At 40.7% G+C, this 21,886-nt stretch overlaps 6 protein-coding genes across 6 annotated transcripts; 2 read left to right on the top strand and 4 right to left on the bottom strand. All coding sequences in view use genetic code 12, as the record gives it.

Moving 5' to 3' along the window:
- Positions 1-498: 498 nt before the first annotated feature.
- Positions 499-2,100, bottom strand: MUC1.11 (MUC1-like protein; the record flags this gene model as incomplete). The annotated part of the gene is made up of 1 exon (XM_001382677.1): positions 499-2,100. One exon carries the CDS (start codon positions 2,098-2,100, stop codon positions 499-501), a length of 1,602 nt encoding a protein of 533 aa, XP_001382714.2.
- Positions 2,101-2,880: 780 nt separating this feature from the next.
- On the bottom strand, positions 2,881-4,917 carry PICST_30324 (hypothetical protein; the record flags this gene model as incomplete). The annotated part of the gene is made up of 1 exon (XM_001382676.1): positions 2,881-4,917. The coding sequence occupies one exon, from the start codon at positions 4,915-4,917 to the stop codon at positions 2,881-2,883; it is 2,037 nt and encodes a 678-aa protein (XP_001382713.2).
- Positions 4,918-7,357: 2,440 nt separating this feature from the next.
- BEM12 (Bud emergence mediator) lies at positions 7,358-9,154 on the bottom strand (the record flags this gene model as incomplete). Its single annotated transcript, XM_001382675.1, has 2 exons — positions 7,358-7,598; positions 8,034-9,154. Coding segments are annotated over 2 exons (1,362 nt in total), but the record flags the coding sequence as incomplete, so codon positions are not given.
- A 4,408-nt stretch (positions 9,155-13,562) lies between these two features.
- PICST_30322 (UME6 C6 zinc finger URS1-binding protein-like protein) lies at positions 13,563-15,170 on the top strand (the record flags this gene model as incomplete). Its single annotated transcript, XM_001383202.1, has 1 exon — positions 13,563-15,170. One exon carries the CDS (start codon positions 13,563-13,565, stop codon positions 15,168-15,170), a length of 1,608 nt encoding a protein of 535 aa, XP_001383239.2.
- Positions 15,171-15,703: 533 nt separating this feature from the next.
- Positions 15,704-18,334, bottom strand: PICST_81786 (Uncharacterized conserved protein; the record flags this gene model as incomplete). Its single annotated transcript, XM_001382674.1, has 2 exons — positions 17,882-18,334; positions 15,704-17,845 (listed from the first exon to the last, which is right to left on the bottom strand). Exons 1-2 carry the CDS (start codon positions 18,302-18,304, stop codon positions 15,704-15,706), a joined length of 2,565 nt encoding a protein of 854 aa, XP_001382711.2. The 5' UTR covers positions 18,305-18,334.
- Positions 18,335-19,366: 1,032 nt separating this feature from the next.
- NRP1 (Asparagine-rich protein (ARP protein)) lies at positions 19,367-21,160 on the top strand (the record flags this gene model as incomplete). The annotated part of the gene is made up of 3 exons (XM_001383201.1): positions 19,367-19,926; positions 20,014-20,640; positions 20,959-21,160. Coding segments are annotated over 3 exons (1,380 nt in total), but the record flags the coding sequence as incomplete, so codon positions are not given.
- Positions 21,161-21,886: the final 726 nt, after the last annotated feature.

Below are 21,886 nucleotides of genomic sequence, written 5' to 3'. Positions count from 1 at the left end.
TAACTGCATGTAATCCAAAAAAAGATTTTATTACCATCTCCAGACACGAGCGCGGTAGCTCGAGTTTCTGAACCACGTGACTAGGTGCACACGTTGGTGCGCACCGCGCAAAAAGAGACTTAGCGCTGGTGCTCAACAACGGCGCTGTGCCTGGCTACAATCGGAAAAATCATCACAAAATGGAAATACAATGGCCAAATTGTTCTTGTATTGTTGGCCCCAGAGACTAAATACTTAGTTGCGCGTGACGTCCACATTCTCTCAGTCTATTGTTATGTGTACATTCGCTACGAATGCTGACAATGGATCTAGAAACTTGACACCATTGTCGGGTGTTTCTGGTGGGCTTGCAAGCGCAGACCTTATATTACAATACTTAAATACATTCTGTAAACTACTTACAAAGTAAAAGTACCCACTATATTGGGGTGACCGATGCACGAGCTGATATGAACGTACTCTAGAACTTGGGGTTGAGCCCGCAACCCTTGAATGCTCCTATATTTGTGCTTTGATGTAGAGTTTCTTCTTCATCATGATATATTCCAATAACAAGTCGTCGTTGTTAAGGCTAGACTTATCTCCTGCTGGAACTTCAGGCTCAACCTCTTGGATCGACTTCTTGAGAACTATCGGGCTTAACGACTCGTTCTTGAAGAATATAAGTAATCGCATGTTGTTCAAGTTGATGTCCTGTTTCTTATTCAAGAGCTTGAATATGACCACATTCACAAGCTCGTTCAAGTTTCGCAATCTGTCTTTTCTCAACTTGACTGCTATGAAGTCCAAATTGTCCGGTTCTTTCACCACTCCATCCTCTGTCTTCTCCTCGAGGTAAATATTAAGTTTAAGTGTTTGCTCGCTCTTCTTTTGGAAGAAGGGCAATGATTCTCTCGATGCAAGTGTGTCACGTCTTGACGTGTATGCTGGGAAAGTGGCACTTGAAGCCTGTGTGTTGTTGGGAGAAACAAACGAATCTTCTTCAACAGATGTTTCAGTTAAACTTGTTTCGGCCATCAGCACTGGGGTAGAAAAGAGATTGTTAATCTTTGGAGTAGATGATTCAGATTGTATTTCCGCTTTGCTTGTCAACTGCTGCTTTGGAGTTGCCAACTGGGCGGAATTTGACACCTTTGAGGAATGTTTAACCGAACCGACAGAAGATGTCGTCTCAATGGAAGGTTTTCTTGATTCCATAGGTGATTTCTTGGAGTCTACAGACGAAATATCAGACTCGGTAGAATTATTCTCGATTTTAGTAGAGCCGTCAATTGGATCTTTGAATTTGCTTAAAGCAGCTAATTCTTCAATTGCCGGTGATCTCTTAAGTGACCTCTTTGTTCCTGTAAAATTAGCCATCTCGTTATGATCATGTGCTGTAGCATCATCTTCGATAGTTGTCAGTTCGGCGACCGAGGATCCTTTTCCCCTTCGTTTGTTTGGCGATTGTGAGATGCTTCCGGTTATTGTATCTTCGCTGTCGGTAGATTTCTTTTCTATGTTGATGGATCCAACCAGTTGGTTTCCTACTTCACCCTTTGTTTCTTCTTTCGCTATTGTCTTTTTGAAGTCCTTTCTACTAAGTTTACTTGTTAAGATCTTGGAATCAAACAAAGCTCCTCCGTAGACACTGTGTCTATGGGCAGTCTTTGCCTTTTCTTTGGACTTAGAGCTTCTTTCCCGCAAGACAATAGGCGGATCAAGTATGGAAGACATTCTCTTTTCCTTCGATGGACTTGAGGGTATTTCAATAGCTTTAGTTGGCGACGAAGGTGCATCATGGAAAGTTACTTCTCTAGTGGGTGACGTGGTCTCAGCATCGTTAATCTTCTTTACTGGTGATGCAGGGATTGGTTGTAATGATATTTTTGAAAGTTTCTTGTTTAAATTTGTTGAAAATCTACGAAGAAATCCAACCCTGGCCTTCTGGTTGAGGTCGGGGCTGTTGGAAGTTGATGCTACTGAGGATGGAGGCGTCTCGCCCAATTCATCTGTAGACAACCCATCACGAGAGATACTTTCGTCGTCATCGTCATCGAAGACAAATGAGGAATCCAAAGGTGGAGTTTCATAACAACTAATAGGTCTAACTTTGCTCATACTGTTGTTGTTGTATATATTTATGTTGTCTTTTTTTCTGTCAAAGTTTTCAGAACTTGTCGATGTAAGAAATTAATCTAGTTATATTTGACGTACAATAAATGCAATCGACTCCCTAGGGTTTTGAGCAGGTTCAATTATTACTATTTTAGCACTGGAATAACCCGCTTTGGTGTAATGATTAGCCTAAGAATAAGGAGTTTACCAACGTTAGTACAACCCAAAATGATGTACGATGGTGGTAGAATTAACAGTCTGGACTTAATGATAACAAACTATTAGTCAAGGCCTTGCATATTTTTTCAAAAATAATGTAAAACTTGCAGGTGGTTTGTGATAGTGCGACCAAACCCTACATAGTACCCAATTGGGGTGCAGGTTCCTAAATAATATTGATGCATAGTTTCTATTGTCTGCACCAGTAAATCCGTCCTCCCGCATATGCCTCGAATGTTAACTCACCAACTGTAAACAATTATTACTTAGAAAAGACAATCAAGCGCAGAAATGAGGCAGCCAACTTCTTGACGTTTCAACGTGGACTGCAAACTTGGACAGGGTTCTTCCATATTGGGGACAAGTTATGCATCTTAAAGTTGTAAAATAGCAATAGCTCTCCACCAAAACACTGCCTTGAATTGGAAGGATACTTCCATAGTCCAGTCCATTTGCTGGTCTCCCTTCTTCTTCTATTTGTTGAAACCCCAGCTTGTACAATAAAAGTATTTACCTGGGTTATCATAATTTGGACACATAAATCTGTATTAATAAACATAATATCTAACTTCTAAGTCTAACTAATCTCAAGCTCACCTTGGAGAAGGATTTGATATATTGTAATAATTGGGTATCATCTAATTCATCAATGGAACTCTCATTGGCCTGCAACTTGTAGTGGTTGATTAAATTGTAATCCTTGTAAATCTTGAACGAAAGAAGCTTCTTCAAGTAAAGTATAGAAATAAGATTGTTTCTCTTGATTTTCAAGGCCACAATATCATCTTCCCTGTTGTTCAAATAAATTTTAATCTTGATGTAGTCATTAGCATTGCATAAGGGCACGGTTGCAGAGTCCTTTCTCTTGGATGGAAATTGACCGAGTGTGGAAGAACCAGGAGCTTCTATGGAATCCATGTATTGTGTAACATTGAACTGGCCAGATGCGTACTTCAGGCTCGTATCCGATCTACCTCTTGCCTTGCGGGCCTCCTTCCAAAGGTACGAGGACGTGAGCGGCATGGATGAGGTTTCTTGTTCTTCAATTATTGGAGTAGAAGGGGTTGCAGGACTACCTCCCACTTCAGCATCCGGAAGAAACCCACTTGTTGCTAGTATAGGGGTAGTTGGCGAGCTACCTTTGTGAGAGAACAATGAGTCGAGGTCACTGCCAGAGTTCGAATACGAGTGCCCAAACTTGCTGGAATCTCTAGGAGTTCTATGGTAAGAAAAATTTGAAATAGAATTACTCTTGATGTCAGCAATTGGTTTGCTTGGTTTAAACTCTTCATAAGGGTGAGCCTTGAAGTCTTTGGCTTCTTCAAATTCATCTTCGAAGGAGGTAGCCTTTGTGTCGATGGAATCGTTTTTAGATTCCTCTGACTCGGCATAGCTGTCTTCCTTTCCGCTGCTCTTTTCTTCCTCGCTGTCATCGTACCCATCAATAAGGGATGAGTAACTCACCAAGGTGTTATTACTGGTGGAGTTGACTATCTTCTTTTCCTTCTGTTGGATGTATGCTGAACACTTCATGTTAGGGTCGATTATGGATGAATGTTTTCTTGGGCTAGTCAATAATGAAGTCTTCAACGGAGGTAAAGGTTCAGTTGCTGAAAAGGATCCTGTGGAGCTCAAGAGTTCGTTAATGTCAATAGATTTTGGAGCAAGCTTATGCACAACTTCCGCCATCATATTGTCGTCTTCTTTAATATTGCTTTCTTTGTGAGATAATTTCACGTATGGTGAATCAAAAATGAAAGAGTACACTTCGGAAGATGTTTGTATGGATCTGATTAAAAGCAAATTGTTGAAGTAAGAATTCAAACCCTCGCTAAGTGCGTTCAAGTCCTTGAGGAACTTTCTGTCGTATTTCAATGTTGAGTAGCGCTTGTTGCCCAGGACAGAAGAGCTTCGCACTGGTAATGGCAACTTGGGTAAGGTTTCCTCTGGATACTTCAGCACCAAGGCAGTATGCAATTTGTAGAACTGTTGGTAACATTTACCAACATAGATATCCTCGTTGGTGGACATTGTCATTCTGGTTCTGTACCAGTACTTGTTAGTGCTATCCAGGTAAACCTTAGCAACGCAGGCAGATACTGGGAATGGATCTTCGTTTGCAATAGTGGTCTGGTCCTTCAGGTCGACGAGAGAGCGACTTTCGACTTCTTCCAGGCTGCTGTCGTAGTCGTTGTCCAGTTTGTATTCGTTGAGCCATTCAATTGAAATAGGGTTCACTATATCATTGACTGCTATGCCAACAAAGGAAGCTGGCACGATACCAACCTTGTCATTCTTTTCTAACATCTGGACCTTTAACCAACCATTGCCTTCTCTTTCTAACAACTTTAAGTAGTCACGAACGTCTATGCTCAATTCCTCTGGGTTTTCAGCTTCGAACTTGTACTTGGCAACCAAGACAATAACTGGATATTTACCCTTTCTCTTCGAAGAGGCCACTGTAGGAGGTTGTTTTGGGGAGACGTTTTGTTCAGCGGCCATGGCAGCAGCAGCCGAAAGCGAAAGAGGACCCGAAATAGTAAGGGTCTTAAGGTTTTTCTTCGACTTGAACTGCTTGGATCTGAATAAACTAGCAGACATGTTGATTTAGAGCTTATTTACAGCCTCGAGTATAATACTTCAGGCTTTGTTCGCAGAATAATTCTTGTACGATATTATTTAACTCTGAAATATCAAAGTTAAGTTGCAGCTGTGAGCTAAGGGAGAGACTCTCTGAAGAATTTAGTAATAAACGCTATTAGTAAATAGCAAATAACTCCAAAGATAAACAAATTCGAAGGTTACGTTTGTAAAAAAATCTGGGATTGGTTTCGGAGGCATCCATCGTGTATAAAAAGGTTTTTGTTCTTCATGTTGTCAAAGAATTGAGGTTATCAAAAATAAAACAAACAAGACGCATTGGGAACATTAAAAATTATGCCGTCACCTGCAGCCAACTGCACATCTAAAGCTTAATTTTTTCCTCATGCAATTTCTACATCCCATACAAATCCAAAAGGTTTCTGGGCTAAGGAGTCTTGCCTCTATGTATTCCTCCCGCCTCTTTTTGTATTGGGGACGATTGCAAGCAAAGGCTGTTGTTTTTCAGCATTACTTCAACTCCCCCTGTGCGCTTGTCATGTGCATAATTGCCAACTGAATAGAATTGACAACAATTGTTATGCCTCATAAAATTCTAGCTTATAGAGGATTGTATACACTGAGAGTGAGGAAGTATTATTGGGCGGATCTTCAAGAGCTTAGGGATACTCACTTTACAGAAAAAATCAAAATTGCGGAAAAGCCTGAATCAATACAGCCTTTATTATTATTCTACTCTAGCCAAAAAAATATACATATTTTGATATGGTAACGTATTCTTTGAATGCAGTTGAAGTAAACGAAAGAAGGACCATCCGACTAAGAAAGACTACCTTTGTTTTGAGTTGACCCTAAATTTGAATTTGGAAGAGCTGAACTCCGACCTATATGTGTTGTTATGAATACGTAGAAATTTCGAACCTTGAATTAGCATTTGGGGTGACATCAAACCTGATTTTTTAGTTAAGCTCTGTAGGCTTCTTATTTTTTATGTCAAGATGAAACGAACCCTCATATAATTGTATACTAAGCAATTTGAAGAAGGTTCTTTTTGTCCACTTGATTAACGAATCGAGAACAACATAGATCGGCAGACTAAGATTACGAAATCTGAAGTAAATGATGTTGACTTTTAGAAAACTTGTGAAATCCATGTTGTTACTTTCTGAACAACGTAGTATTTTCAAGAATATTGAACCAATTTTGGCAAAATTCTCCAACATGTCTTACAGTCGACACTGTGAGAATTAGAGGCAGGGGAATTCGGAAGAGGAGGCGGACTAAACAAGGTCTACAGCGTTACTTGGAGGAAATTTGTGCTTTGTCTAATTTGGAAGGGGAACTTTAGACCTTAAACTAGTCTCTCCGCCCTTCCTTAAGCAGGAGCACGACTTATCTTAACTGTACAGAGTTGCCTTAGCTAGTTTTAGTACCTGCAGGGAGGACCCTAAGTCGGGTATTCCTTGTTGGAGTTGGTGCTTATTACGGCCCACCACAAGCTAATGCTGTGAGAGGGCACCTTAGTCTTGAAACAACAACAGCAATTTGCATTGCTCTTCTTAGCTCATTTCACTTCGTACATTGTTTTGATATTTAGTGCAGTAGAACAGGAAAATGCTGTCATTTAACTACATTACTTGCTTGAATCGCAAGCATTAATCGGACTTTGCCCATGGACATGAAATCTATGCCATAACAAGGGCATTGTATTTTATTGTTCCAATTCTTATAGTCTAATTGAACTTTGATTGTCGATTATAGCTGTTTCTTACTATTTGCTACGTTCGCTAAGCCGGCTTTAGTCATAATGAGTCGCCCGAAAATACACCTCTCTCTATAGACATTTCTGCTAAGGTCCCTGGTGATATTAATGTATTCGAAATGGTCATCTCCTCACTCACATCACATGCAAAATTCTCATTGCTGTGCTGTTGCAAAAACCATGAATATGTATGTAGAAAACGTATTTGTCCATTCTCAGCTAATTGCCAGATCTCGTTTCAGGAGCACAGAAAATTTTCTTTCTCACACATTGTCTTTTTGTCAATAGATTTTCGAGGGTTATTGTTGCAAAGAATCGTTCTTATCGTGTTATGTTTGCTTGCGAATGACGCGTACGTGTATTGGCGTTTGTGCTATACATTTGATCAGATTGATATCGTATTCTATTATCTTTGAAGATTCTCTGACCCCTCTACGCACAATTGTAATTTCTTAGCACATTAAATTTGTATTTAGAGTTATATATTTGTACAATACTGAAAATTGCAAAAGCAATCCTTATGGTTTTCTTGCCAACACAGTCTTTAAATTAATAGAAAATGGTCAGACTACCACGGACCATCATGTAGTATAATAGAGTAATAATAATAACAACGTTAAGAATTGAACTGAAATCGTGAAGTCGTCAATGGAAAAGTAAGTGTAGATCTTGAGCAGCTCAACTGATCTTAAGCATAACTTTGTCGTTGAACCTCAAGAACTCATTTATATTGAAATTCACATTGTCGATACTCTCATAATTGTTTAAATTAGGCAACTTGATGAACAACTTGGTGAAGTAAATCTTCTGTTTTATCAAAACCTTCAAATCATTAATGGACTTGATTGACTGCTTGTTCAACTTCAATGCAACAATTTCATTGTTGAAGTTTACAATTTTGCACTTGATAAACAGGTTCCTACTAACTGAATGAGATAACAATTCTTGAGGCAGGGGCGGTAAAGTTTGACCGTATTTGACCTCAGGACTATTATTTGATAAGGGAATATGTGGATATGTAGGAGAATTAGACACATACGGAGAATGTGTATTCTTTGGAGGAGAAATCTTGTGCTTGTACGACGGAGAATTGTATCCTGGTGAATTGGTTTTCCTGAACTGAGGAGTGGTCGCCATCTGCGGTGGTTGCACATTTGTAGGTGTACTCGATGAACTATTCATAGAAGTGTTCACACTATTATTTGCATAGCTTGTATCTTGGACGCTGGTGTTAGCGCTGTTAACATAAGATGAGCCATTTTTACCGTTTGAATAAGAATTAGCTTTATTGTTGCTGGCATTTGGTTGATTAGCATTTGGTTGACTAGTGTTAAAATTACTACCATGGGAATACTGGTTCGGAGTTATGGCATGTGAATAGTTATCATTGGATCCGTTAGCGTACGATTGGTTGGCCACTAGTGGAGCTGAAATGCTATTCTTCGAGATGTTATTTTTGGACGTGTTAGAAGTAGAGGGTGTACGTTTTGCACCGTCTGACTTAGTCGACAACAGTCTTGTAGCTGAAGAAGGTGGTACTCTTGCCTGTTGGTAGTTATTGTAGATATTCTTAGATTTCGTTCTTTGAGGCAACTTCGCTTGAGATTCAGCAACCTCTTCTTTCCTGTAGTATTCCTTCACAACGTTAATAGAATTTGGCAATATTTTCTCATTGATTTGATCATTTGTCATGACTTCAGCATCAGTTGGTAGAGCGAAACTTGGCAAGTCGTCGTAGTTTAAATCCAACCAATTTAACAACACTTGAGACGTTTGATAGTACTTGTTCAAGATCAACTTGTTTACATAAATGTTTAAAGCATTGCACCTCTTCAAGAGTGATGTGATTTGAGATGAATCTTCCACGTCATGGTTGGTAGGGAGTGGTTCCGGCAATTTGGGTAACTTCAATTCTTCACTGACTATTTGCAGACTGGCAGCCATTAGACCCAACAATTTAATATGTAAGTTGTAAAAGTCTTGGTAGTAACGACATAGGTATGCCTTTGAATGGTCTGAATATACGACATCCACTCTGTACCAATATCGCTGTTCCGAAAGCAAGAAGTTGGAGATAGACACCGAGGTGGGAAATGCCCTATTGTTAATGGTCAAGAAGGGCGAGGACACCGATTTAAATTGCATGTTCAAGTATTTCTGCTCTTCGATGAAGTCGTTTTGCGAGTACTGTTTGCTACTGCTTTGAAGCCAAACTAACGTCACTGGATTGTGCTGGTCGTTGACTGCAATATCGACATACAGAGCAGGAATAAGGCCCGGTTCCTCTAGTCTATCGACAAATTTCACCAAGAGCCAGCCGTTCCCCGGACGATCTAATAGCTTAAGGATGGAGCCCTTGCTCACTGTAAGCTCATTGTCGTTTTCAGCCTTGAACGCATACTTGCACACGAGAATAATATTGGCTCGCAAACTCGATTCGACATTTTCTTTCGGACTGGGCTTTGAAATGGTTAAGGACCGTACAGGTGCCAGTATCGACGACACTGTCGATACATATGTAGTCTTGGTTTTCGCCATGTAGAGTCTTGTTCAGTTGAATGGATTGTTATTGTTGTTGGGCACAAAATCTGAAGAAATGGTTAACAAGCTGTGAAGAAGAGAAAGATAAAGAAAATAACTTTTATTATCTTGGATACAAACGACGTGAAGTTTCCCTCACAGGGCTGGATACACCCTCTTTTGGGGACAGCCCTACGTTCCTGTTCCACTTAGCAAGCTTAACTATGGCCCGCCACACGTAAAGGATAATTATGCAGGTGGTGTTCTCTTTTCTTGTTATCGCTACAGGACCAGATAAAAATTGATTGTTTGTTTTGGCTGTTTAGAATTATTTTCTGCGTAGCTTCATTTTGTCGCGACACCAGCAATTGTTGTGATTGGCTGTCTGTTGTCCAAAGTGGTGTTCCTGGAATTACAGAAGGAACGGCAGCGCAACTGGGTAAGGGTGCTATACGAAAGGGATAGAGGAAGGGGTGTCGACCCCATTGTTGGTTCGTGTCATGTTAGCTGTTGTAAGACCTCCCTGATTCTATCTCCAGGTGAGGTGAGTATTAGCTGGTGGAATGGTACATTCCACTGTAATACATTTTTGGGCAACCAGTTTTTCGCATGTACTGTTTCACCTTGAAAGAGAATATTCTTTTCGTTCTGTGCCTTCCACTTTACGAAAAGTCACCAAGCACTACCCGTACTGTTACTATTAACCGCCATGACAGATAGCCCCTGCAATTTGAAGCATCAGTGCCTTCAGAACCCATCCATTTTGCTAAAAGAAAGCAGGTCGCTTCCTCAACTAATAGTACGTCTGAAATCCTGCCTCAGCAGTAAGCTGGGATCCGCCTCTACTTCCCTTTTATCAAATTCAATGAAATCCCAGCCGCAGATCGTTTCGGACCTGAGACAGAGTATGCATTTCAGATCCTGTAAACCCTTTAGCTAAAACTTCATTCATAAAACTACGAGAACATTAAATTACATTCATGGGCAAACTCTAATATGCATTTCAGAATGCAAGCTACGTTTGACATTCTACAAGCTTCGGCAATTCCATTAGGTAGCGCCACTACGTTCTACAGGGGAACAAAAGCTTGTTCCACAACAATACGGACTAGATTACGATGTACCCATCACGCGAACCAAATATTAACAGGGTATGAATTAGAAAATTCACATTAAATCTGGATTATATAAATGATGGTGACATTTGTTCTCCTTCCAGCCATTTTTGCTTAACTAAACGGAGGAGTTATCAGTGTCGCTGGTAATCCGGAAGTGAGATATATGTAATGAGGAAAACAGAAAGAAACAAGAAGAGAGATGGTAAGATTTTTGATTTCTTTACTCGCATGCCCAAGTGCCCGTCAAAAAATTTTCACTATGTCACGTGATGCACATTCTCACATCGGCTAGCATCAACTGCCATTATTTTTTCTCCACGCCTCAAGCTTTTTAAACCTATCGTCGCTCTATAAAGACGTTTTTGATAACCACTAAAGCCTGACAACAGCAGCGATAAAACCGATTGGAAGACTATCTCTCCCCAGTTGTAATTGGCAATTGGGTCGATTGTACGATATTTGCCGATAAAATATTATATTGTTAAAAAGAAATATGCCAATGCATAGGAGATAAGACGTAAAAAGTGCTCGTAGTGTCTCGAATTTATTTTGGACAACTTTTATAGGGTCATGGCTACAAGAATATCCATTGGACAAGATGGCATGTTAATTTCCGAAAAACTGGTGGCAAAGCTTGAGCTGAACAATAGAATTGTATAGCGTACTGCTCTGTGATCACACCGAATAAACAAATCTGGCTATTGTTGTATTTGTCCGTGGCATCTGAGGGGTCGTTGTCTTCTTTTTGTTCAGGAGCAAAGTAATATGAAGTTTTGGCAGGTCGGAAAAAAAACAATGCACTCCTTTCTTCGTGTAGACAATATATGCAAGCTAACGGTTTGGGTTTAAAATGATTTTCTGCTTTAGTAAAAATTGGAGTACTGTATTTACAAGTTCTGACGAGGACCAATAATAGGAGTGGGTGTAATTCTGTGGACAAAAGGATGGCACCACCAGCTTCTTGAAATGGTTAGTGCTAACGGACTCTGAATAGGGTATAATTGTATCTAGTGTTTCCTTTTCTTCTGAGGAACAGAGGTGGATACTTGAATTGCCAGCTAATAGCTATTGGTTGAGGATTTTCTCGGCGGATATGGAAGCAGGACGAGGTATGATTTAATTTCCCAGCCGAGGGCTGGGTAAAGATGGCTAGGCTAATGTCAAAACATGTACAAACACAGTTGAAAAATAAGTTACTGCATCATGCGGGTACAATTGCCATTTGCAATTGTGGGAGAGAATCTTCGTGAAGTTGGAGAAATTATCACAGATTCCAATCATCAGCGCAACAGAGGTTTCAAAAGGTCTAGCTCAATGCACTTTTTGGATTGCATACTCGCCTCTAACGTGGGATTCGTGGCCATAAGGTTAAAAAGCTCATATTCCTAAAATGCTCTTACCTCCACACCTCATTACCGCAATTTTTTTCACGAGCGCGCGTTAGGCGTCATGTATACATAATTTTTCTCATCTAATCTTCATTACCAGTGGAAACTGTATTTTTTAGGTATGCATTATATTAATCTTTTTTTTCATGCGGATGCTTTAAGGTACATACTATTTAATAAAACCATTTTGCAAATGTTCCACCCAAGATACAAGAATTCCTGTATTGATAAAGGTTAGGTATGTGATGTCCATTGTCTCATGCGTTCTGCAAAGGGATCTGTTGTCCATTCACGTTGTTTTTCAATAACATAACCTCCCATGGCGCATTCTAGTAGACGTCCATATGGCTATGCTGCGGAAAGACACCAAAATCCACCGCATCTTTCGTAAAAAGTCTTCTCATACAATTCTACATTCCAATGATTCAAGGAGCATCCAACCAGCGGTTGTCTGATGATAGAAGTACTCTCAATATTATTAGTAATATTTTGTCATGTAGCACCGATTTAGCACCATTAGTAGGGTGCTAATCTCGAGCACTCCATCGCTCCATTCAAGGCAACTGTCGGTGAATCGAAATATTATTGAAGTCTAATTTTTGTAACTTACATTGTTTCCATCTCCTGGAAATGAGCTAATTGGGGTGTAGTCTCTTGATTTACATAGGATTTCAATACCGTACATGCCTAACTTTTCTTGTTTACGTAATTTGGTAGAAAAGTACTGGTATTGTATTGTCTCCACTCTTTATCTTCGCAATAATTTTTTTTATTCACTATACCAAATCTAGCTCGGCCAGATTTTCACTTTTCAATAATCTTAGGGGATGTTCGTATCTTCATTTTTTTTTGTATTAACCTGACTTTTCTTTCTGACTAGGTTTCTTTCTTTCTCCTCTATTTTTTATCAAGTCAGGAATAAGCACCTGTTTCTTGCAATTGGTAGTAAGACAGCTTCGCCAGAACCTGGGAAGTGCTTAGACAGGGTTTGACAAGGTGAGGTTTAACCTTCGGATAACGACTTAATTTTTTTAATTGACAGAACCACCCTCCAAGACATATACCATCATCATTACCCGATCTATTCCAATACCTCAAGAGAATCGTCAGTTTCCAGAGCTGTAACCAAGAATAGAAAATTGGTTCCAATTTACCCTTGAGGTATCTAGAGCTTGGCAATAATAATATATACTCACACAAACGGTTGCCCTAGAGGACCCTCCGACCGCAAAAGCAATTCAAACAGAGACCAATATCTTTTGAAGCTGTTCTGATCATTCTTCCCAGAGTAATAAGACTGTTATTCTTGGCCGATATAACGCTGTACTTGGAGCTAATTTCCTGAGAGGCTTGGATAGTGCGCAACTTGGCCGGGTTACATTAGCTAACTTCTGACAACATATCCAATAAAGTTTCAAATATTATATATTTGGTCAGTGTCACCTTGATTGGCCACTATCGTAGTTGACAACCCCATCCCCCCTTTACACTCCATAATCATCACCTTTTGACTACTGACTTGTTGTTCTTGTTGGTGTTTCAGAACTAAAAAATACCCCATCAACTACATATAGTCTGCATACTCTTCTAACCAAAAAGTTTGAGAATTCCTACCAAAAGTCTACCCTAATATTCTCAGACAGTTCACACAAGAGGGTACTATTATATAAATTGGTATAAATACCTTCTCCAAATAGTGTAACCTGTCACACTGTTTATATGTTTCCAGTTTCCTTCATCATTATTCGTCTTTAAACAAGAAGTTCGTGGTATTCACTCATTTTTGCACCCAACGGTCTTTCCTTTCCTAAACCAACTACTGCTACCCACACAGTCCCCAACTTCGACGAAATTCTCATGGAACATCAACTAGGAGGCAATTCTCCTAACACCACTTTTGAAAACGAGGATACCATCAAATTGGAGTCATCCATCGCCTCCAGCTCCCCTACCATGGGCATAAGATTCAACCAAAATAACTATGGATTTAATGATCAGGACCTCTATCAATTCGATAGTAATGCCCCTTTCATCCCAGTGCCTCCAATGGCCATAGCACACAGCGGAGCACCCAATATTTCTTCCAATGCTGCATTCCTCTCCAATTTGGCTCCGACTCCTCAATTCCAGAATTATGGCTCGGGCACACCTCACAACAACGGCGAGTTCTTTAACAGCCTGTCACACTATTCTATATTTTCAAACCCTCAGGCTGCCATGTCTGCTAACTCATTGCATAATAGTAGCCAAGGGCAAGGAAACCAACCACTCTACAAATTGAACATCGACTCGACTCCGGAATTAATCAATAACTCAATTACAGGGCCTCAGTCAGTTGACTTGATGTACAACCTTGAATTGGGGAACCACTCATTGGACTCGATTCCTAACTCGATGATATACAACAGCAGAGAGATTGAAGATAGTTCCATCAACTCCGTTACCACCTTCCAACCAAACCAGGAAACTGTATTGAGAAGCTTTTCTACAGCATACCAGACAATGAACGATTTTGGAATGTATCCCTATACGCCAACTATCAATGATGTCTACACACCAACCTTGTCTGATACCAGCTTCACTCCTAATTCGTCTGTTAACAACACGACAACTTCAACAAATGAAGAATACAACGTTAGAGGTCCAGCTCCTCTAATGTATAAACCATTGCCATCCTCCACAAGCTCGCATTCCTTAGACCATAAGATTAGTAAGAAACTGTCCATCACTAGATTGAACAACAACGTTGCAGCTTCTATCAACAACAAAAAAGGCTTGATGTTGGCTACCCACATCTCTAATGCTAGCAATTCCCCATTAGGTGAATTGTCCCCAAAAATGTCCCCATTGTGCAATAAATATAAGGCGATGGAACTACACCTGACCCCTAACAAGAGTAGATCAGTATCAAACGGATCTACTACGTATTCAATGGGCCCGGGACCTACACCTATTTCGAGTGCAGGTTTACCACAAATGGACATATTCCGTCACAATTCAGATTCTTCAGCTTCTTCGTACGTCTCTTCTGAAACACCGAGAAGGAAGACATACCCAACCTTAAAAGAGGTAGTTAAAAAGTCTAGGAAGACCTCAAAGAAAGTCAAAGATCTGATTGATGACACTTATGGTACTCCACCAAAACCCAAGAAATACACTCGGAGAAGATTGTTACCAAGATCCAAGAACGGTTGTTGGATTTGTCGTATCAAGCATTTGAAATGTGACGAGGTCCGTCCTATCTGTGCTGGATGTGCAAAGTTTGGCATTGACTGTGACTACAGTCCCGAGAAACCAGATTACGTAATTGACAAGAACCTAAGGAAAGAAAAGTTAATGGATCTTTCTCTTGTTCGTAAACTGAAGCAATCGAATGACAAAGAGCAAATCAAGCATACTCAAGATGATCGCTACGCCAGCTCTGAATCTCTTCCATTCGTAGATGGTAGAACAAGATCCACTTAGAAGTGTGCGACCAAAATTTTTTGGGTGCAAAATCATAAAATAAGATAAGGAAAAAATATTACTGGGAAATATGCTCGTGTTGTATGGAACTTTACTGTGTTCCCATTCCAACGTTGTGACAACTGATTTTTTGCCTATTGACAACTATTAATAGTGCAACCTTGCTGATATTTCCAGTCATTAGTGTAGTTGGTGTGGTGTTTTTATAGACTTTTATTTCTTCTTCTCGTTGTAAATCACTTTTCTGTTCATTTCTAATACTTCATCTTTTTCCACTATTCAACCAATTTGAAAACGGACCATGCCAACCCTCTCCTTAATAAAATTATTCTTATTTGCTGTTCAATATTATTGTCTAATTATCTGTAGAATTCTATAGTATTTACTGTTTACTTAGTTTCGGACTCAGTGTCACCGACTCCCTTGAAGCGAAAACAATAGGCAACGCATTTGTGTGATTTTAGAAATTATTAACACTACATTTTCTGGGCTTACATATATCCTTCCGCCCGTCTTCCGCTTATTCTTACCTACTATTCCCACTCACTGACAGTTATCTTCTTGCGGATAATGGTCTCGCGATCATTAGTAGAGACTATGCTTGAATCTCCATCTTCAAGATCAGCAGGAAGGACACCTTGATTGTACTGCACCATAGATATGATATTACCTTCGAAACCAATCCAGGGTCCATGTAATGGATCGACAAGATAAGGATATGTATAGTCGGTGTATTGCTCTCTTTCTTCATCTATAGTGGACCTTCTTCGCGAAAGTGCACCTTCATATGTGCGGGCTGTCAGAGCCCCAGTAATCAAAAATGATGACTCATCCATAATCAGGTCGTCGTCAATTTCTGATTGGATAGTTTCAGCTTCTATTTCGTTTGATAACAGCAGTCTGTCATCATCAAATTCTTTATCAAATGAATATGGGTTCTGTATGGCTCTCAATGCAATGAATGTGTTCAATGGGACGTAATACTTTTCAAAGTTCCAAAAGATTACAACAGTTACCACAGGCAAAGGCGAACACAATAATGATAACAAGATAGCCTTTTCCAAAACCAAGGTACCACACATGAACAATTGAAAGATAATCAATCCCAACATAACTCTTCTAAATATCATTGGCCAAACTTTACCTGTAGAATGAGGAGGGTGCACAAAATTGTACACCAATTGATACCTATAGACGAACCATCCAAGAACGAAATATACGAGACCACTTGTGACAATCTTTGTAGACACTACCGAATAGATTAAAATGATCATGAAAATGAATATGTGCTGTGGTAAATGGATGCCAAAATCAAAGACTTGAGGTGTGTAGTAGTAGCTTCTATAGTCTCTTGGTGTCTTCAAGAACATGTTCCGAAGTAGGAATAACTTTGCAAGAATATTCAAGATCAAAAAGTCACTGATCTGAAGTAATTTCACAGGGAACATTGCGAGACCCTGCAAAAGGATCAAGTCCACATAAAACAATGAGTACTTTCTAAGAGCAGAAGCAAGCGTTTTTGCAATCTTCGTCGTATCGCTGATATAGGAAAGGTAATCCCAAATAGTACCTGTGGTCATGAATGCCAAAAACAAGATGAAGAAGTTGAAGAAGAAATTCTTCAGCAATGTGGACAATTCAATTTCACTATTCGAGGAGTATCCTTGATGCATGCATAAGAATTTGTAAAAATAAGGTACCAGTACCGACAAAGCAGAGAACAACAATGGCGGCAAGATACCGGTGACGAACGTTGTCAAAAACTTCGACTTGCCAATGAATTTGCCTAACGATGGCCAAAACTTGATTATGGATTTCAAATCTAACAAAGATGTCAAGAGCGCAACCAAGAAAATGATAACCGCATAGCTTAGGATTATAATAGTGGTAATAAGATATGATTTTATCATCCTCTTTGTATATGACATTTTCAAGTTCTCCCATCTTATGTCCTTGGGAGCTGGAGCCAAGTTGACAATCATCTTATATACTCTTGGATCAAGGATGGTCTGTGCTGCCATTTGTGCAGAAGCTACTGATTCCATAGTGATGAAAGCACTTGGCAACTGTTTGAACTCGGGATTTTCGTCTGTATTTATGGTAGAGAAGTTGGAATCGAAACGGTCTTGGATGTTCCGAATCTTACTGTTGATGTTGATTAACGATCTGGACAAGTCATTGATTTCCAGGTCGACCTTTGCACCAGTAGCAGCATCCATTTTTGGTGCATAGGAGACATTGAGATCCGGCATCACTGAAGGCGTCCTGTCCTGGGTATATATATCGATAGTTAGTTCGTTTTTGGAAGCATAGAGATCTTCCAACCTGTTAATAATCTTACGTCTCTGTTTGAAGAGGTGTTCCATAGGAGTCCAGTCATACATGAGTTTCACGTCGATGACTTTTCCGATGCCTAAATCCTCTATGAAGCGCTTCAAAATCTGAGGGTCGTTCTTCTTGAGAATCTTTTTCGGTATCCCGTCCAAACGGATAGTTCTATCAGTAATAGAGTTCTGCGAAGCCAAGTATTTCTGTCTTGTCTTCAACACTTTCTGAGTAAACTCAAACAAGTAGACGTATACGATGATAGAGAAAAGGTAGGTGAACACGGGGTACACCCACAAGTATTTGGGGAAGTCGTCGTTGATATCGGGAGGATGGTTTGGGTTTGAAGGCTCTCCGCCCGCATATAAGATACCCCAAGTTACCACTTTGCCCCAGGTGATGTTGTCCTTATCGTAATTACCTGTGAAGTAGTACCTAACAGGACTTAGGATACAAAGGGCGACGATGGCGAGAAGGAAGAACACCTTAATGCCCATTCTGAAGAACTCCAAGTAGACATAAGCATCCAAGCCTGAAAAGTTGAGAATGTCTTCATCAGTGAGTTTGTATATCACAGAGATCCAGCCGAAGTAGTTTCGTGGCAACGGCTGAAGCGGACTGGCCGAGCTCTTTCTTAATGTACGAACAGCATAGATATGTGGCCATCGGTAGCGCAACACACAAAAGAGACAGAACGAAATGAGTCCTAGAGACGAACAGAAGAGGAGCTGGGCCTGGAACACCCGCTGAGGCCCACGGATGGCTATGGGGTCGTTGATGGGTTCCATGAACGATTGAGGTATGGACATAGGCTTATGTTATGGTGGAATTTCTGAAGTTGTACAGTATCTAGTCGAATATGAGAAATTGTATATGATCTGGTAGTTGTGTATTATAAATAGTGTACAATGCTTATGACGATGTACTTTCTAAGTGTATTATGGTGTAACAAGTGAAGGTGGCTTATTGTCGCTTATTTTGATAATGAATGGTGTGAAAATTTTAAGAGCCGGTTTAGACTAACGGTATCAGAATAGGTAGCAGCTCTACAATTCCGAGTACATAGAGTCCACAATTGCGACGCGACTTGTATACAAACAGACTGTGTTTTGCTTAATTATAGTTGCTGTAGTGAGCCGAATGATACAAAGAGATCAAGCAAACAAACACGATACGCAGATAATGGAGATGAAGAAAGGATGAGGAGGAGATGAAGGACTAAGCATGAATAGCAAAAGCAGAAGTCTTAAGTACGCTCAAGGCGATTCGAATCCTCTAAGAGAAAATTAGTGTGGTGAGATTCTGAAAAGTAAACATTAAGTAGGTGCCGTCTCACTTCGAACATGTGCTAAAATGAACATATTGTCGGACACAGAATATGTATATACACAATCAGCAGCAATAGAGAGAGATGTATATCCGTTACTTTACTGACATTCTATAAGGATATGTTTTTCATATTTTGCTCCCATTTTGTATGTATATAAAAGAAACTTGGTGACACATTCTGGCACTAAGATCGGCTCCCATGCTGCAGATCACGTGTGCCTCGCAAACGTCGTCGAAAAAAAATATATCACCCATAAAACTTGGGATAACTCAGACCAACCATATCTAACAAGAACACCACCTCCACCACAACCCAGTAGTGTCTCCAGTCCAGGCTCTGCTGAACGACTCTTGCACCTTCCCCAGGAGCCCCTGACCCCAAACCAAAGCTCCAGTCATCGTACACGTGCTTCTGTTGGATCTTCACCTCTTCTTTCCCAATTTTCACAACCGAGAAACTTTTCAGCTTATCGGACGTCTCTCACATCCACCATAAGGCCTCCATTTTCGCTGCCACATTAAGCATTCCGGTAATACCTTTTCCAACACCCATGAGTGACGTCTACATTGTTGTTCACATTGCAACCACCTGCGATGAGTCCACCACGTATGTGACAAAGGACTCGTCTGAGTTGATTGAGTTTGCCTGGTCAGTAGTCGATGCCACAACACTTGAAAACTTGGACAAGGAGTCAGTTTTGGTGAGACCGGTCAATACACCCATCACGCCGTACTGCTCACAGCTCCACAGAATCACATGGGAACATGTCAGAAATGCTGGCTCGTTCAAAGATGCTATCGTCAAGTTCGACACATACATCCAAGACAACATCATCTCAAAAAATAAGGAGTTTTCGCTTGTCACTTTCGACATGTCCAAGTTGAGAGTACAGTTACCTCGTGAAGCAAGAGACAAGGCTGTAGTTTTGCCTCCATATTTGCAACATCCTCGTGTGTTTGACTTACTGACAGAATACGCCAAATGGCAGATCACACATCCGGAAGCTCTTTCATACACAGCTTCATCTCTCTCTAATGTCATCACTGCTCTTGAAGTAGAAATCGATCTGGATACTGAAGACGCCTTGAAAAACCCCTTGTCGTCATCGTCTACTCCTCCACCTACGGCGCTGTCGTCGTCCTCAACCACCTCTTTCTCGTCTGAACCGTCAACGACCAACCCAGCCAGAACGTCCCCACCAGCTGCTCCAGTATCGAGTGACACTAAGACCATGGCTACTGTTAACTTATTCACTAAGATCTTGGTGCAGCTCATCAGAAAGTCTATCCCCATTGAAGACCATGCATCTGTGCTTACAAAACCATATGATTCTGCTAAAGATGTCTCTGTGTTCTTGTCAGAAAGATCAAAAATCTTGTATCTCTATAATTTGCCCAACGATACCACCCAGTCAGAGTTGGAATCGTGGTTCACCCAGTTCGGTGGAAGACCTATTGCATTCTGGACCTTGAAGAATCTAGACACTGCTGAGGCTGGTAAAACCAACGCTGCTTCTAACTCTCCACATAAGTCCAAGGGAATTGCTGGTTTTGCTGTGTTTGCCACTCATGAAGAAGCTTCTGAATCCTTGTCTATGAACGGTAGAGTTTTGAACGATAGGGCTATCGAAGTGCAACCCTCGTCTACTAGAGTCTTGGATAAGGCTAGTGACTTGTTGACTCCCTTCCCGCCTTCGAAGAACAGAGCTAGACCTGGTGACTGGACTTGTCCTTCGTGTGGATTTTCCAACTTCCAGAGAAGAACACACTGTTTCAGATGCTCTTTCCCTGCTTCTAGTGCTGTGGCCATCCAGGAGTCGATCTATTCCAACAATAACCATAATGGCAACAACCGTCGTACCGGCAACAACAATGGCTACATCAACGGAGCCAATGGCAATCAAAACAATAACAACAACAATGGCTACCTAAGCGGAGTCAACGGTAATCAAAACAATAACAATAGCAATAGTACGAACGGTCAACCCAACTTCAAGTTGGCGTTGAACTCTGCTGTTGTCAATGCTGCTGCTGCTGTTTTGAACTCCAACAACTACGGTAACCCGTCTTACAATGATAACGGCTCCCAGCAGAGAGGTAGCGACTCTCCATATTCAGTTCAACAAAGTCAAAGTGGCGTCAACCACCACAATAATAACTCGAACCACAACCAGGGACATCATAACAACAACAACAACAACCATTCTCGCTTGCATTACAACAATAGTGTTCCATTCAGAGCTGGAGACTGGAAGTGTGAAGTATGTATATACCACAACTTCGCTAAAAACTTGTGTTGTTTGAAGTGTGGAGCTTCCAAGCCAGCACTTGCTATAAACAACCACCAAGTCAACACCGCTCATTCTGTAAATTCTACTGCTGCTGCGATTGCAGCTGCAACTGCTAGCGGCCAACCTTTGAACTTGAGCAACGGTTTCATGGGCTTGCAACAGCCTCAACCTCAGCATGCCAACTCATATGGTCAACAACGGCAGGCTCGTAATAACTCTGTTGGAGGCACCAATGGCTATAACAACACTGTTGGTGCTAACAAAAACCACTATCAGTACAATGGTAGCAACTTACGTGGGAGTGGAAATGGCACGCCTACGCAATTATTGCCACAGCAATTAATGATGATGCAGCAACAAGTTCAGCAGCAACAGCAACAGCAGTACCAGCAACATCAACAACATCAACAGCAGCATCAACAGGTACAATCTCAGATTGTCAACCAGCAAAAGTACTCCAACTCGGTCAACAACTCCCCAGGGTTGTATCCAAGCTACGGAGCACAACAGGCATCTTATTCCAACAAGAACATTTCAATTCCACCACATTCAGCCCCGGGGTTGAACGAGGGTAATAACCAAGCCAGCCTGGGTATCAATCCTTCTTTTGATGTTCTTGCTGGTCAAATCAATTCATTGACGTTGAATCAATAGATTGAACAGTATCTTTGACTCGCACAAGCTCATATGTAGCATTCACTGAATACTTTTAATCATTGTTTTGCATGCTTCATTGCCGGAAGACTACCCTCATTTATCTTTTTGTTTTTA

This window comes from Scheffersomyces stipitis, chromosome 2, assembly GCF_000209165.1.
Source record: "Scheffersomyces stipitis CBS 6054 chromosome 2, complete sequence".
NCBI classification, from domain to species: Eukaryota; Fungi; Ascomycota; class Pichiomycetes; order Serinales; family Debaryomycetaceae; genus Scheffersomyces; species Scheffersomyces stipitis.
This window is presented reverse-complemented; position numbering and strand designations above follow the sequence as displayed.